Below are 16,689 nucleotides of genomic sequence, written 5' to 3'. Positions count from 1 at the left end.
AAGGACTTTTAACCTAAATAGAACCTGAGACAAGGTGACATTAAGCCAGCACTGATCAGCAGCTAGATTGTGGCCCATGTAGGGGCAGTGTAGCTGCTGCTGGAGTTCTTGTTTGTGGAGCTCAGCAAGTTTTAAGAACAAAACTTCATGTGATTTAGGAGATATTTTGGTAGCTTCTGTAAAGATAAGGACAGCTGGGTGGGAACTGACAGCTGGGAGAAGGATGATGGCATCCTGATTGGCAATGTGAGAAGAAGTCATGAGTGCCCTGGTAGTGACCCTGTGTGCTTTTGTTTGCCACAGTGACAGGCAGCTGAGCAGCTGCTCCAGGGAGGGATGGGAAGAAGAGCTGTCTGACAGAAGGGATTTTTAGCAGCAGTGTTTTCAGTGTGTACCTTAGTGAGGTAAGATCCCATCCAGAGGGACCTGCACAGGCTGAGGAGAGTCACATGAGGTTCAGCAAGGCAAAGTGCGAGGTGCTGCACCTAGGTCAGGGCAATCCTCAGTGTCACTCCAGGCTGGGGATGAGATTGAGAGCAGCCCTGCAGAGAAGGACTTTGGGGTGCTGGTGGGTGAGAAACTGGACCTGAGCCAGCAATGGGCACTTGCAGCCCAGAAGGCCAATGGCAGGCTGGGCTGCATCAAAAGCAGTGTGGCTAGCAGGGAGAGAGAGGTGATTCTGCTCCTATGCTCTGGGGAGACCTCACTTGGGATACTGTGTCCACCTCTGGGACCCCCAACACAAGAGACAAGACAAGAGTGGGGGCAGGGGTGGCCTCAAAGATGATCAGAAGGCAGAAGCACCTCTCCTGTAGGGACAGGCTGAGAGAGCTGGGGCTGTTCAGCCTGGAGAACAGAAGGCTTCAGGGAGACCTTATGACTACATTTCCATATCTGAAGGGGACCTAGAGGAAGGCTGGAGAGGGACTGTTCAGAAGGGGCTGTGGGGAGAGGATGAGGGCAGTGGTTTGAAACTGGAGCAGGGCAGAGTTAGGTTGGACATCAGAAGGAAGTTCTGCACCATAAAGGTGATGAGACCCTGGAACAGGTTTAAGTCTTCTGGTGATAGGAGGAGGGGCAGAGGTTTGAAATGAGCAGGGTGGATTTAGTTTGGATGTCAGGGGAAGCTCCTCACAATGAGAGTGGTGAAATACTGGAGCAGGCTGCCCAAGGATGTGGTTGAGGCCCAGTCCCTCATGACTCTGACACAGCAGACTTGCTGTGGCCCTGGGCAGCCTGCTCTAGCTGGAGGTGTCCCTGCTGTGTGGAGGGGGGTTGGACAAGGTGACCTTTGAGGGTCCCTTCCAACCCAGTGTGAAAACTGCTCAATGCTTGGTGGGGCCTGGTGAGAGTGATGCAGGCAAAAGCAGCCTCAGTTCCCCAGCAGCACTGATGGGTTGGAAAGATTTGGAGTGTTCTGCAGTTGAAGTCTTTCAGGACCTGAATACATAAAGGTGAATGTGACAGTTCTGCAGCCCTCATGCCAGAGTTGTGTTGCCACCAAAGGAAGTGGTGAAGATGATAGAGGGAGGCTGAGAGATGTGTTTGACATACAGATCACAATTCAGGGGCTCAGAGGTGGTAAGCAGTTGCCTGGTCTCAGATAAGCTGCAGTAGTTTGTCTTCAGAAGTAGTTTCAGGCAGGCTGGTGAAGCTGTGGTGGAAAAAGGATTTGCAAAGGGCAGGGAAGCTGGTGAGGGGTTTGGAGAGCAGGTCTTGTGAGGAGGGGCTGAGGGAGCTGGGGTTATTTAGCCTGAAGAGGAGGAGGCTGAGAAGAGACTTCATTGGTCTCTACAGCTCCCTGAAAGTAGGTCAGAGTGAAGCTGCTGTTGGTCTCTTCTTCATAGTATCAGTCAGGGTTGGAAGGGACCACAAGGGTCACCTAGTTCCAACCCCCCTGCCGTGGTCAGGGACACCCCACACTAGACCTAATGTAACTAATGACAGAAGAAGAGGAAGTGGCCTCAAGCTGCACCAGGGGACGTTTGGGTTGGCTATTGGGAAGAATTTCTTTGCTGCAAGAGTGGTCAGGGATTGGAAGAGGCTGCCCAGGGAGGTGTTTAAGAAGTGAGGTGTGGCACTCTGGGAGGTAGTCTAGTGGTCATACAGGTGCTGGGTAGAAGGTTGGACTAGATGAGCTTAAAAGTCTTCTCCAAGCTTAATGATTCTGTGATTGTAGGAGTGTGCAGTTGGCCAGCACAGATCAGTTGCTGTGCTGTAACTTTGTGTGTTTAGGTTGCACACTGGAAGAAACTTCTTCACTGAAGGAGTTCTCAAAGCCTGCCACAGGCTGCCCAGGGAGGTGGTTGAATCCCCATCCCTGGAGGAGATTCAGAGAGGCAGAGATGTGGTGCTGAGGGCCATGGCTTAGCCCCAGCCTTGGTAGAGTTAGAGAACGGTTGGACTGGACGAGATTTAATGTCCCAGGCAGCAAGTACCAGAACAAGAGGACACAGTCTCAGGCTGTGCCAGGGGAGGTTTAGGCTGGAGATTAGGAAGAAGTTCTACACAGAGAGAGTGATTGCCCATTGGGATGTGCTGCCTGGGGAGGTGGTGGAGTCACCATCGCTGGAGGTGTTCAGGAGGAGACTTGATGGGGTGCTTGGTGCCATGGGTTAGCTGGGTGGAGGCAACCCCAGGCCCAAATCCAGGCTGGGCAGGGACTGGCTGTTGGAAAGCAGCCCTGAGGAGAGAGCCTTGGGGGTGCTGGGGGAGGAGAAACTCACCAGGAGCTCTCAGTGTGCACTTGCAGCCCAGAAAGCCAACCAGAGCCTGGGCTGCAGCAGGAGAAGTGTGGCCAGCAGGGCAAGGGAGGTGATTCTCCCCCTCTGCTCAGCCCTGGGGAGACCCCACCTGGAGTCCTGCCTCCAGTTCTGGAGCCCCTATGACAAGAGGGATCTGGAGGTGCTGGAAGGTGTCCAGAGAAGGGCCAGGAGGATGAGCAGAGGGCTGGAGCTGCTCTGCTGTGAGGACAGACTGAAGGAGTTGGGGCTGTTCAGTCTGGAGAAGAGAAGGCTCCCAGGTGACCTCATTGTGGCCTTCCAGGATCTGAAGGGGGCTCCAAGAAGGCTGGGGAGGGACTGCTCAGGATCTCAGGCAGTGCTAGGACTAGGGGGAATGGAATGAAGCTGGAGGTGGGGAGATTGAGGCTGGAGGGGAGGAGGAAGTTCTTGCCCATGAGAGTGGTGAAGCCCTGGAATGGGTTGTGCAGGGAGGTGGTTGGGGCCCTGTCCCTGGAGGTGTTTAAGCCCAGGCTGGATGAGGCTGTGGGCAGCCTGATCTAGTGTGGGGTGTCCCTGCCCACGGCAGGGGGGTTGGGACTGGATGATCCTTGTGGTCCCTTCCAACCCTGACTGATACTATGAAGGTGTCCCTGCTCATGGCAGGGGGTTGGAACTCGATGACCTTTCAGACCCCCCTCCAACCCAAGCCACTCTGTTCTGCAGGTTCCCCATATTTCTGCTTGCTTTAAATTATGCAGTAGCTGCTTCTATATTTATCTCAACTTCCATACCAGTCTTAATTTTTCATTAGGCTTTTTCACTCTCCCAGTTTGGAGGGAAACAGTTTGCTTTGGTTGGGGTTGGGCATCGCTCTCGGCGTGCTGAGTGGAATTCTTCGTGGAGGGTGGCTGCTAGCTGCAGTGCCTCAAGGAGCAGGGAGGAAATGTTGGTGGATTAATTACATGATGTAAATTTAAACCTGAGCCAGGCTGGAGTAGCTTTAGAAGCTGATGTGCTTGGGAGTGAAATACTAGCGTGGAAATGGCTGCAGAAGAAAGAGGAGGCTGAGACGGAGCAGAGCTTTCCTCTGATGTGCTTCAGCTCTGATTGATTGTTTTGGGTTGTGTTATCTCAGCCTCATTAAGCCAAGGCTTGAGTGGTGTCATCATGTGTGAAAATGGGGCATGGCAAGCAGCTCTCTGCTGAGAGTGAATGAGTATCTTAGAGAGATGCCAGGAAATGAGATGAATTCGGGTTTACTGGGAGGAGAGGTGTCTTGGATAGCACCAGGTCTGGTATCTGGAATAGAGGTCTGCTCCAGTGCTCTTAAAAGCTTATGGCTGAAGTTTAACTATGCATGCTGACCTCAGTGATAGAGGATCATGGAAAAGACAGGGGACACAGTCTCAAGCTGCACCAGGGGAGGTTTAGGCTGGAGGTGAGGAGAAAGTTCTTCACCGAGAGTCATTCGTCACTGGAATGTGCTGCCCAGGGAGGTGGTGGAGTCCCCATCCCTGGAGGTGTTCAAGAGGGGATTGGATGTGGCACTTGGTGCCATGGTCTAGTCATGAGGTCTGTGGTGACAGGTTGGACTGGATGACCTTTGAGGTCTCTTCCAACCTTGGTGAGACTGTGACCTCCAAGATCCCTGAGCCCTTGGCCATTAAACCATATCCCCACGTGCCATGGCCATGTGTTTCCTGAGAACACCAGGGATGGGGACTCCACCTCCTGCCTGGGCAGCCTCTTCCAATCCCTGACCACTCTTGCAGCAAAGAAATTTGTCCTCATCTCCAGCCTAAACCCTCCCCTGGCACAATTCCAGGCTGTTTCCTCTCCTCCTATAAGGTGAGGATAGGGAGCAGAGCCCAACCCCCACCTCACTGCAGCCTCCTCTCGGGGAGCTGTAGAGAGCAGTGAGGTCTCTCCATAGCCTCTTCTTCTCCAGACTGAATTTTAAAACCCTTTTTTCTGTGTGTGTTATCTTGTAGGAGTGGTGTTAACAGCACAGCTTCTTACAATAAAGACAGCTTTTGAGCCCTAGTTTGATAGGTGAGGTACAAGCAGTGTTTTACCACATACGTCTGGAGACTGAATTCTTAGCTGTCTTTGAGCTAATTAAGTGTCTTGAGATAGTCCAGTCCTTGAAGGGGGCTGCAAGAAAGCTGGGAAGGGCTCGAAGTGAGAGGATGAGGGGCAGTGGCTTTGAGCTGGAGGAGGGGAGATTGAGACTGGAGATGAGGAAGAAATTCTTTGCAGTGAGGGTGGTGAGAGACTGGCACAGGCTGCCCAGGGAGGCTGTGGCTGCCTCCTCCCTGGAGGTATCACAGAATCACCAAGGTTGGAAGAGACCTCAAAGATCATCAAGTCCAACCTGGCACCACAGACCCCATGACTAGACCATGGCACCAAGTGCCACATCCAATCCCCTCTTGAACCCCTCTGGGGATGGGGACTCCACCACCTCCCTGGGCAGCACATCCCAATGGCTAACAACTCTCTCAGTGAAGAACTTTCTCCTCACCTCCAGCCTAAACTTCCCCTGGCACAGCTTGAGACTGTGTCCTCTTGTTCTGGTGCTGCTTGCCTGGGAGAAGAGACCAACCCCCACCTGGCTACAACCTCCCTTCAGGTAGTTGTAGAGGGCAATGAGGTCTCCCCTGAGCCTCCTCTTCTCAAGGATGGATGAGGCCTTGGGCAACCTGATCCAGTGGCCCATGGCAGGGGGTTGGTACTAGATGACCCTTAAGGTCCCTTCCAAACCAAAGCACTCTATGAATCTATGTTTCCTTTACTTCATCAAGGTCCTTTGAAGTGGTGAGGGCCAGCTCCAGCAGTGCAGTGTGCCAGTGTTGATTGGTACCCACTGCCACAACACTGCCATTGGTTTGCTGTTAGCATTTTCTCCAGGGCTGCCTCATCTGTTTTGTCTCTTGAACAACTGTGTGGAACCTGTCAAAAGCTGTAACAATCTGGTGCTGAAGGTCACTCAGAAGGAGTTTGAGCTCTGGGTGGTTTTCATGGGACTGTGCTTTTCTCAGACACTTGCTGTCAGCATGAGTCACATCCCAGCACTTACTGGGACAGGACTGTGCTGTGGCAAACTTTGCTGCTAGCTCTCGAGGAATAGGTAACCCTGAGAAGTGGAAGGTTTCATCCATCAGCATAATCTTGAAGATTGAGCCAAACTGTCACTGTTTAGAGTGGATTTCAGGTGCTGGAATCACCTTGATCAGTGCTGGGCCCCATCCTCTTTAACATCTTCATTGATGATCTGGATGAGGGCATTGAGTCCATCAGCAGTAAATTTGCAGATGACACCAAGCTGGGGGCAGGAGTTGATCTGCTGGAGGGTAGAGAGGCTCTGCAGAGGGACCTGGACAGGCTGGGCAGATGGGCAGAGGCCAAGGGCAGGAGATTGAACACATCCAAGTGCCAGGTTCTGCACATTGGCCACAGCAACCCCAGGCAGAGCTACAGGCTGGGGTCAGAGTGGCTGAGAGCAGCCAGGCAGAGAGGGACCTGGGGGTGCTGGTTGATGGTAGGCTGAACATGAGCCTGCAGTGTGCCCAGGCAGCCAAGAGGGCCAATGGCATCCTGGCCTGCATGAGGAAGAGTGTGGCGAGCAGGAGCAGGGAAGTCCTTGTGCCCTGTGCTCAGCACTGCTGAGGCCACACCTTGAGTCCTGTGTCCAGTTCTGGGTCCCTCAGTTTAGGAAGGAGGTTGACTTGCTGGAAGGTGTCCAGAGAAGGGCAAGAAAGCTGGGGAGGGGTCTGGAGCACAGCCCTGTGAGGAGAGGCTGAGGGAGCTGGGGTTGCTTAGCCTGGAGAAGAGGAGGCTCAGGGGAGACCTTCTTGCTCTCTCCAACTCCCTGCAGGGAGGTTGTAGCCAGGCAGAGGTTGGTCACTTCTCCCAAGCAGCCAGCACCAGAACAAGAGGACACAGTCTGAAGCTGTGCCAGGGGAGGTTTAGGCTGGATGTTAGGAGGAAGTTTTACACAGAGAGAGTGATTGCCCATTGGGATGTGCTGCCCAGGGAGGTGGTGGAGTCACCATCCCTGGAGGTGTTCAGGAGGAGACTTGATGGGGTGCTTGGTGCCATGGGTTCATTGATTAGGTGGTGTTGGATGATAGGTTGGACTTGATGATCTTGAAGGTCTCTTCCAACCTGGTCTGGTCTGGTCTATTCTATTCTATTCTATTCTATTCTATTCTATTCTATTCTATTCTATTCTATTCTATTCTATTCTATTCTATTCTATTCTATTCTATTCTATTCTATTCTATTCGCAGGTGATCCTGCAGAGAGCTGCAACTGCAGGCTCTCCCCAGTGACTCGGTAGGAGCTTTGCTTGTTCAGTGCTGACAGCATCTCTGTGTGAGGAGGTCCTGCAGTGGAGATACCATCTTCTGTTTGCCAGACTCTGTGCTCTCCCCAGCAGCAGCTCCCAGACAGCATAACACCATGCACCATGTTTTCTAGCTTCAGGGCCCTTGCGTGCTGCAGCCCATCTGTGCCGTAATGACAAAGCTGTTTATAGGCTGAGTGCAAGGAAATGGGAAAGAGCTGATCTGCAGCATGGTGGAACTGTAAGAGAGGGCCTAAAGGAGGCCACAAAGGTGATCCTCTAGAGGGCTGGAGATCTTCCCCCATAGGGACAGGCTGGGAGAGTTGGGGCTGTTAGCCTGGAGAAGAGAAGGCTGCAGGGAGACCTTAGAGCAGCCTTCCAGTAGCTGAAGGGGCTCCAGGAGAGCTGGGGAGGGACTCTTGACAAGGGCTGGGGGTGATATTTGGTTTTCTTTCCTCTTCAGGATATCAATAACCTCCTCTTCATGTGTGCACACAGATATGTGAAGGCATTACAGAATCCTAGAATGGTTTGGGTTGGAAGTGACCTCAAAGCTCATCCAGTTCCAAGCCCCTGCCATGGGCAGGGACACCTCCTGTTACACCAGACTGCTCAGGGCCTCATCCAGCCTGGCCTTGGACACCTCTAGGGAGGGAGCATCCACAGCCTCCCTGGGCAGCCTGTGCCAGTGTCTCACCACCCTCATTATAAAGAACTTCTTCCTAATCTCCACTCTTAATCTCCTCTCTTCCATCTCAAAACTGTTGTCACACATCCTGTCTCTACAACCCCTTTTCAAAAGTCCCTTCCTGGTTTATCTTGCTGAGTTTGAGTTGCTTGTGCCTGTTTGAGAGGGATAAAAAGCCACTTCCAAACCTTGGTGGAGTTCAGTGCTTAGTGAATGAGAGGACACAGTCTCAAGCTGTGCCAGGGGAGGTTTAGGTTGGATGGTAGGAAGAAATTCATGCCAGAAAGAGAGATTGGCCCTTGGGATGTGCTGCCCAGGGAGGTGGTGGAGTCCCCATCCCTGGAGGCGTTTAGGAAGAGCCTGGATGAGGCACTTGGTGCCATGGTTTAGTTGATCAGATGGTGCAGGGTGATAGATTGGACTTGATGATCTCTGAGGTCTTTTCCCACCTGGTTAATTCTGTATTCTGGATTTCCAGGTGGATGTTGCACAGGTACTCACATGCTCAAATCTGAGTTACTCCTCTAGTACAATTTCTTTGGTTCCATCTGTGGGAGCGAAGTAAATTTTGCAGTGGGGATGGAACACCTGTGGAAGGGAGCTCTATGGAGAAGGACTTGGCAGCCCTGGTGGGCAACATAACAATAATAATAATAATGATAAACCAGGTTGGAAGAGGCCTTCAAGATCATCGTGTCCAACCCATCAACCAATCCAACACCACCTAAACAACTAACCCATGGCACCAAGCACCCCAGCAAGTCTCCTCCTGAACACCTCCAGGGATGGGGACTCCACCACCTCCCCAGGCAGCCCATTCCAATGGACAATCACTCTCTCTGTGTAGAACTTCTTCCTAACATCCAGCCTAAACCTCCCCTGGTGCAGCCTGGGACTATGTCCTCTTGTTCTGGTGCTGTGTGGTGGTTTAGGCTGGGTGCTGGCCCGGATGCCACTGCACAGAACACACCTGCGAGGTCCCTACAGGTGGGCCCAGCCCAAAGGGTGGTCACAGGCAGGTATTCCATCCCATAATGCCCTGCTCCCCTATAAAATGCCCATGTGGGGTCTTCACTTCCTCTTTCGTCCCCAGCTGCAGCCTAGGTAAAACGGCTGAGCCGCCTCCCTTGGGCCTGCCCAGGCCCAAGGCTCGGTTGAGGGAGGGGGGGAAAGAGCTCTGGGGGGGTTTGGGTGTACCCCCAGGTGGGGATGGGATGTCCTTGGGTATGTTCTGGGATCTCTCTCTTTGTCACGGTGCTTGTGGTTCTCTGTAAAGCTTTCATTGGTGTTTGTTTTTAAATTGTTTTTCTATTTAAACTTTCCATGACTTTTGCAATCCCTTTGTCTGAGTCGTTGTTTCTGCCCTGTGGTGGGGAGGGGGTTTGCCCCAACCCATTACATGCTGCTTGCCTGGGAGAAGAGACCAACCCCCACCTGGCTCCAACCTCCCTTCAGGGAGCTGGAGAGAGCAATGAGGTCTCCCCTGAGCCTCCTCTTCTCCAGGCTAAGCAACCCCAGCTCCCTCAGCCTCTCCTCACAGGGCTGTGCTCCAGACCCCTCCCCAGCTTTCTTGCCCTTCCCTGGACACCTTCCAGCAAGTCAACCTCCTTCCTAAACTGAGGAGCCCAGAGCTGGACACAGGACTCAAGGTGTGGCCTAACCAGTGCAGTGTACAGGGGCAGAATGACCTCCCTGCTCCTGCTGGCCACACTGCTCCTGATGCAGGCCAGGATGTCCTTGGCCCTCTTGGCTGCCTGGGCACACTGCAGGCTCATGTTCATCCTACCATCAACCAGCACCCCCAGGTCCCTCTCTGCCTGGCTGCTCTCAGCCACTCTGACCCCAGCCTGTAGCACTACCTGGGGTTGTTGTGGCCAATGTGCAGCACCTGGCACTTGGATGTGTTCAATCTCCTGCCCTTGGCCTCTGCCCATCTGTCCAGCCTGTGAGCCAGCAGTGTGCTTTTGTGGCCAAGGAGGCTGATGCTTGCCTGGGGTGCCTGAAGAAGACAGTGGCCAGCAGGTTAAGGTAGCTTCTCCTCCTTCTCTACACTGCCCTAGTGAGGCTGTATCTGGAGTCCCAGATCCAGTTCTGGCCTCCCCAGTTTAAGAGGGACAGGGATAGACTGGAGAGAGTCCAGCAGAGGCTACAAAGCTGCTGAGGGGCCTGGAGCATCTCTGTGAAGAGAAAGGCTGAGAGCCCTGGGGCTGTTGGGCCTGGAGAAGAGCAGCCTGAGAGGGGACCTGAGCAATGCTCAGCAAGAGCTAGAGGATGGGAGCAGATTCTTGTCAGTGGTGCCCAGGGACAGAACAAAGGGTAATGGGCACAAAGTGGAACCCAGGAGGTACCACCTGAATATGAGGAAGAACTTTGGTGTGAGGGTGCTGGAGCCCTGGGAAAGGCTGCCCAGAGAGGTTGTGGAGTCTCTTTCTCAAGAGAAGTTCCAAACCCCCTTGGCCATTGGCAAGCTGCTGTGGGATGACCTTGTTCTAGCAGGGGGGTTGGACTGGGTGATCTCCAGAGGTCCCTTCCAAGCCCCTGCTGCAGTTCTCTCTAAGTTCATGTTGAAGAAGTGTGTTCTAAGGAGCCCCTACTGGGAAGTGCCAACCCAATTAACTCTCTTATGTCTTTTAATTTTCCTGGTTGTATTCAGAGACTCCTGAGGTTGGCATCCTGGCCTGCATCAGGAACAGAGTGGCCAGCAGGAGCAGGGAAGTCCTTGTGCCCTGTGCTCAGCACTGCTGAGGCCACACCTTGAGTCCTGTGTCCAGTTCTGGGCTCCTTAGGTTAGGAAAGAGGTTGAGCTGCTGGAAGTTGTCCAGAGAAGGGCAAGAAAGCTGGGGAGGGGTCTGGAGCACAGCCCTGTGAGGAGAGGCTGAGGGAGCTGGGGTTGCTTAGCCTGGAGAAGAGGAGGCTCAGGGGAGACCTTCTTGCTCTCTCCAGCTCCCTGAAGGGAGGTTGTAGCCAGGTGGGGGTTGGTCTCTTCTGCCAGGCAAGCAGCAGCAGAACAAGAGGACACAGTCTCAAGCTGTGCCAGGGGGAGGTTTAGGCTGGAGGTGAGGAAGAAATTCTTCCCAGCAAGAGAGATTGGCCATTGGGATGTGCTGCCCAGGGAGGTGGTGGAGTCCCCATCCCTGGAGGTGTTCAAGAGGGGATTGGATGTGGCACTTGGAGCCATGGTTTAGTTGTCAGGAGGTGTTGGGTGACAGGTTGGACTTGATGATCTCTGAGGTCTTTTCCAGCCTCATTGATTGTATGATTATCAGAATGAATTTACAGTACTCAGTCTTTCTTTAGCAGTTTCATGTTGTGGCTGGCCTTCAGTATGATGATCTAGAGATGCCTCCTTGCTTACCTCCCCAGAACTGCTTTCTCTCTGTGTATGGAGCTCTAAGGAAGCACAAAAATAAAGCCTTTGGGTTATTTCTAAGCTTCCTTGGAGGTATGATGTAAGTGCAGCTTTGTACACAAGGGCATTAATGTACACCCTGCTTGTGCTGCTCTGTTCTGCACATGTGAGATCTGGGTGGTGATAATGCAGTAGGTGTGACCTTGGAAGCTGTGGTGAAGGTTCTGTGCTGTGCAGTGTGACTCTGTGCTGCTGGATGGGGCCCACACACCTCACCAGCTGCAAAGTGGCTGAGGGGAAAGGCCATGTCCTGTCCTGCTGGAAGGGCCAGATGCAGCCAGCAGAAACTGTGTGGCTGACTGATAGAATCATGGAGTGGTTTGGGTTGGAAGGGCCACAGCTGTTGGTGGAGAACAGACCAGGTGCTGAAGAGCAGAACTGCTTCCTGGCAGCTGTTCTTGGTGGCCAGCAAAGGGCAGAACACCCAACCTGCTTGTCTGCTGCAAAAATGGATGTGAAGATGTGGCAGGTTACATTGATCTGACATTGAAATGGATTGTCAAGGTCACACATGGCATGGAGTTGGAAGAGACCCTCAAAGGGCATCTTGTCCACCCCCCAGCACTCAGCAGGGACACCTCCAACCAGAGCAGGCTGCCCAGGGCCTCATCAAGTCTGATCTTGAATGTGTCAGTATCACCAAGGTTGGAAGAGACCTCAAAGATCACCAAGTCCAGCCTGGCACCACAGACCTCATGACTAAACTATGGCACCAAGTGCCACATCCAATCCCCTCTTGAACCCCTCCAGGGATGGGGACTCCACCACCTCCCTGGGCAGCACATCCCAATGGCCAACAACTCTCTCAGGGAAGAACTTTCTCCTCACCTCCAGCCTAAACCTCCCCTGGCACAGCCTGAGACTGTGTCCTCTTGTTCTGGTGCTGCTTGCCTGGGAGAAGAGACCAAGCCCCACCTGGCTACAACCACCTTTCAGGTAGTTGTAGAGGGCAATGAGGTCACCCCTGAGCCTCCTCCTCTCCAGGCTAAGCAACCCCAGCTCCCTCAGCCTCTCCTCACAGGGCTGTGCTCCAGACCCCTCCCCAGCCTCGTTGCCCTTCTCTGGACGCCTTCCTTGCAGGTAGCTTTTACAGGCCAAGATCCAACACTGCACTCACCAGGGACAGGGCCTCAACCACATCCTTGGGCAGCCTGTTCCAGTGTTTCACCACTCTCACTGTGCAGAACTTCCTCCTGATGTCCAACCTAACTCTGCCCTGCTCCAGCTTCTAACCATTTCCCCATGTCCTGTCACCAGAGGCCCTTCTGACCAGCCCCTCCCCAGCCTTCCAGCAGGTCCCTTTCAGCCATGGAAATGCAGCTCTGAGGTCTCCCTGGATATCCAGAACTGGGCAGTGTATATAAAAAGGGAAGGTCTTTCTGTTCTGACTTCCTCCTCCTCATTATTCACCTCCCTGCTGTTAGATGCTTATGCTAAAGGGGTAAAAAAAAAGGTGAGAAAAGGTGTGGGGGCAGATACTGATGCAAAAACTCTAATCTGATGATTGCAGGATTAAGTTGGAAATAGCATCAGTGCTGTACTGGAGCAGTAGCTGTACCTGTAGCATTACTGATGGCTCTTCTTTAATCCTTGAAGTCAGTGTTTTTATGTAACCTGGCAGTCTTAACACACTCATGGGGAAGAATTGCTTCCTAATGGGGAAGAATTGCTTCCTAATGGCTCATCTAAATCCAGCTTCTTCCAGTCTGAAGCCCTCCCCCCTTGTCCTGTCACTCCAGGCCTTTATCACAAGTCCCTCCCCAGCACCTCTGTAGCCCCCTTCAGGTACTGAAAAGCTGCTCTGAGGTCTCCCCATAGCCTTCTCCAAGCTGAACAGCTCCAGCTATCTCAGCCTGTCCCCATAGGGGAGGCTCTCCAGCCCTCTGATCATCTTTGTTGCTTCCTCTGGACCCATTCTAACACTTCCATACCCTTCTTGTGCTGGGGGCTCCAGACCTGGACCCAGGTGGGGTCTCAGCAGGGCAGATGGTCAGAATCCCCTCCCTCCACCTGCTGCCCACACTGCTGGTGATCAGCCCAGAGCATGGCTGGCTCTGGGCTCCTGCACTTGGTTGGGTTTCTCCTCACCCAACATCCCCAAACCCTTCTCCTCAGTGCTGCTCTCTCTCTGTTCTCCACCCGGCCTGGATCTGTGCTTGGATTGCCCCAAGGCAGGTGCAGGACCTTGGCTGTGTTGAACTTCATAAGGCTGCCACTGGCCTCCTCTCCAGTCTGTTTGGGTCCCTCTGGATGCCATCCCTTCCCTCCAGCCTGTCACCACACAGCTTGGTGCCATCAGCACTGGTGCTGAGGGTGCCTGGATCCCAATGTCTGTGTTGCCAGCAGAGATCTCCCTGGAGCCTTCTCTTCTCCAGGCTGAACAGCCCCAGCTCAGTTTTCACAGGAGAGATGCTCCAGCCCTCTGGTCATCTTCATGGTCATCCATTTGAACCTGCTCTAGCAGTTCCTGTCCTTGTGCTGAGGACTCCAGAGCTGGCCCTAGCACTGCAGGTGGGGGCTCAGCAGAGCAGAGGGGCAGAATCCCTTCCCTCTACCTGCTGCCCACACTGCTGGGGATCAGCCCAGGACAGTGCTGTGTCTGGGCTGTGAGCACATGGTTCCAGCTCATGTTGAGCACCCCATAGTCCTTCTCCTCAGCACTTCTCTCAGTCCGTTCTCTACCCAGCCTGGATCTGTGCTTGGAATTGCCCCGAGGCAGGTGCAGGACCTTGCCCTTGGCTATGTTGAACTTCATAAGGCTGCCACTGGCCTCCTCTCCAGCCTGTTTGGGTCCCTCTGGATGCCATCCCTTCCCTCCAGCCTGTCAGTTGCACCACAGGGCTTGGTGCCATCAGCACTGGTGCTGAGGGTGCCTGGATCCCAATGTCTGTGTTGCCAGCAGAGATGTTAACCAGCAGTGGTCCCAGTGCAGTGCCCTGAGGAGCCCCACTCCTCACTTGTCTCCACTTTGACATTGAGCCATTGACTGTTACTCTGCTGAGTGCAATCATCAGGCTGAGTGCTCCACTTCCTCTGCTTGAAAAAATCAGCTTTTCAGTTCACTAAAGCTATGAAACTTTGCATTTCTGCCCTGTACTGCAGACTGATCTGATCTGATCATCACTTGCTGCAGTCCCCCAGGATTTCTTTCTAGCTGTCTCATTTCAAGTCAGGAAATGCAACCTGTACAGAAATGTGAAACAAGAGTAACTGCCTTTTGTTTCCTTTGCAGGAACCAGAGCCCATTAATGAGTTTTGGAGCCAGCTTTGTCAGTTTTCTGGTGAGTAGAAGGGAGCAGAGAGCATCCATCCCTCCCTGTGGGTAGTGTTTGCATGTGCATGATGTGTTCACCAGGGTGGGTATTCTGAACTTGTCTCTTTTTGTGAGGCCTGATTCATTTTCCCCCTCCAGTTTTAGATCAGGGGTAGCTAGGAAACAGATCATTGTGTGATGTAAAGCTTGTTTACTGACATGGCTTAAATGGAAAGTCAAGGTTCTGCTCTTCAGCCTCTCCAATGTATGAATCATTGAGGTGTTCTCTTAACAGAGCCAGAATGAAACTCTTGGATGAGCAGTAGAGGTGGTATTAGAACCAGAGAATTGTCAGGGCTGGAAGGGACCTCAAGGCTCAGCCAGTCCCAACCCCCTGCCATGGGCAGGGACACCTCACACTACAGCAGGTTGCTCACAGCCACCTCCAGCCTGGCTGCAAACACCTCCAGGCAGGAGGCTTCCACCACCTCCCTGGGCAACCTGGGCCAGGCTCTCACCACCCTCATGGGGAACAACTTCTTCCTCACAGCCAATCTGAATCTCCCCACTTCTAGTTTTGCTCCATCCCCCCCAGCCCTATCACTAGGAGCTTGTTAAGATAATCCTCATGACTGCCATTTTCCTGCCAGCTTCTTTGATAGTGAACTTTTCTCCATCCACACTGCTGGGTGAAATCTGTTAATGCTTAACTAGCTGTTCAGTGGTGAGACACTGGATGGTGGATGCTCCCTTGCAGCTTGTTTTTGGCCTTGGGTAGCCAGGTCTAGTGGAGAGGCATCCCAGCCCATGGCAGGGGGGTTGCTGCAGGTGATCTCTGAGGTGCCTTCCAGCCTGAGCCATTCTATGCCCAGGTGACTGCCTGGTGGATGTGGGGCAGGCTGTGGATGTGGTCTGCCTGGACCTCAGCAAGGCCTTTGCCACCATCCCCCACAGCAAACTGCTGGCCAAGCTGTCAGCCCCTGGCTGGGACAGCAGCTCTCTGAGCTGGGTTAGGAAGTGGCTGGAGGCTGAGCCCAGAGAGTGGTGGTGAATGGTGCCACAGCCAGCTGGCAGCCAGGCACCAGTGGTGTGCCCCAGGGAGCAGTGCTGGGCCCTGTGCTCTTTAACATCTTCATTGATGATCTGGATGAGGGCATTGAGTCCATCAGCAGTAAATTTGCAGATGACAGCAAGCTGGGGGCAGGAGTTGATCTGCTGGAGGGTAGAGAGGACCTGCAGAGGGACCTGGACAGGCTGGGCAGATGGGCAGAGGCCAAGGGCAGGAGATTGAACACATCCAAGTGCCAGGTTCTGCACATTGGCCACAGCAACCCCAGGCAGAGCTACAGGCTGGGGGCAGAGTGGCTGAGAGCAGCCAGGCAGAGAGGGACCTGGGGGTGCTGATTGATGGTAGGCAGAACATGAGCCTGCAGTGTGCCCAGGCAGCCAGGAGGACCAATGGCATCCTGGCCTGCATGAGGAAGAGTGTGGCCAGCAGGAGCAGGGAGGTCATTCTGCCCCTGTACACTGCACTGGTTAGGCCACACCTTGAGTCCTGTGTCCAGTTCTGGGCTCCTCAGTTTAGGAAGGAGGTTGAGCTGCTGGAAGGTGTCCAGAGAAGGGCAAGAAAGCTGGGGAGGGGTCTGGAGCACAGCCCTGTGAGGAGAGGCTGAGGGAGCTGGGGTTGCTTAGCCTGGAGAAGAGGAGGCTCAGGGGAGACCTTCTTGCTCTCTGCAACTCCCTGAAGGGAGGTTGTAGCCAGGTGGGGGTTGGTCTCTTCTCCTAGGCAGCCAGCACCAGAACAAGAGGACACAGTCTGAAGCTGTGCCAGGGGAGGTTTAGGCTGGAGATGAGGAGGAAGTTCTACACAGAGAGAGAGATTGCCCTTTGGGATGTGCTGCCCAGGGAGGTGGTGGAGTCACCATCACTGGAGGTGTTCAGGAGGAGACTTGACAGGGTGCTTAGTGCTGTGGGTTAGTTATTTGGGTGGTGTTGGATTGGTGGATAGGTTGGACTTGATGATCTTGAAGGTCTCTTCCAACCTGGTCTGGTCTGGTCTATTCTATTCCTAGTCTAGTCTATTCCTAGTCTAGTCTAGTCTATTCTATTCATTCCATCCATTTACATTGCTTCCTTTTGGACTAGAGAATAGCTGAGGCTATTGGCTGGGAAGCCTTGGAATGAGCAGCTCAGGGCTGTTCAATGTTTCTCTTCTGCTGTCTTGGGAACGTATTAGAAATGATAATTTATGTCAAAACTCAGCAGATG

General features: G+C 53.4%; 1 protein-coding gene across 1 annotated transcript in view; it reads left to right on the top strand.

The window, feature by feature from the left end:
• TTC39C (tetratricopeptide repeat domain 39C) overlaps positions 1-16,689 on the top strand; it is a 66,909-nt gene that overhangs the window by 9,610 nt on the left and 40,610 nt on the right. The window contains exon 2 of the mRNA XM_068165466.1: positions 14,401-14,449. Coding sequence (XP_068021567.1) covers positions 14,401-14,449 — 49 coding nt within the window. The remainder of the gene's footprint in view (positions 1-14,400; positions 14,450-16,689) is intronic.

This window comes from Melanerpes formicivorus, unplaced genomic scaffold (assembly GCF_026170545.1).
Source record: "Melanerpes formicivorus ecotype bairdi unplaced genomic scaffold, bMelFor1.0.p_v2 SCAF_89, whole genome shotgun sequence".
Classification (NCBI taxonomy): domain Eukaryota; kingdom Metazoa; phylum Chordata; class Aves; order Piciformes; family Picidae; genus Melanerpes; species Melanerpes formicivorus.
Note: the sequence above shows the minus strand (reverse complement) of the source record. Positions and strands in the feature narration are given on the sequence as shown.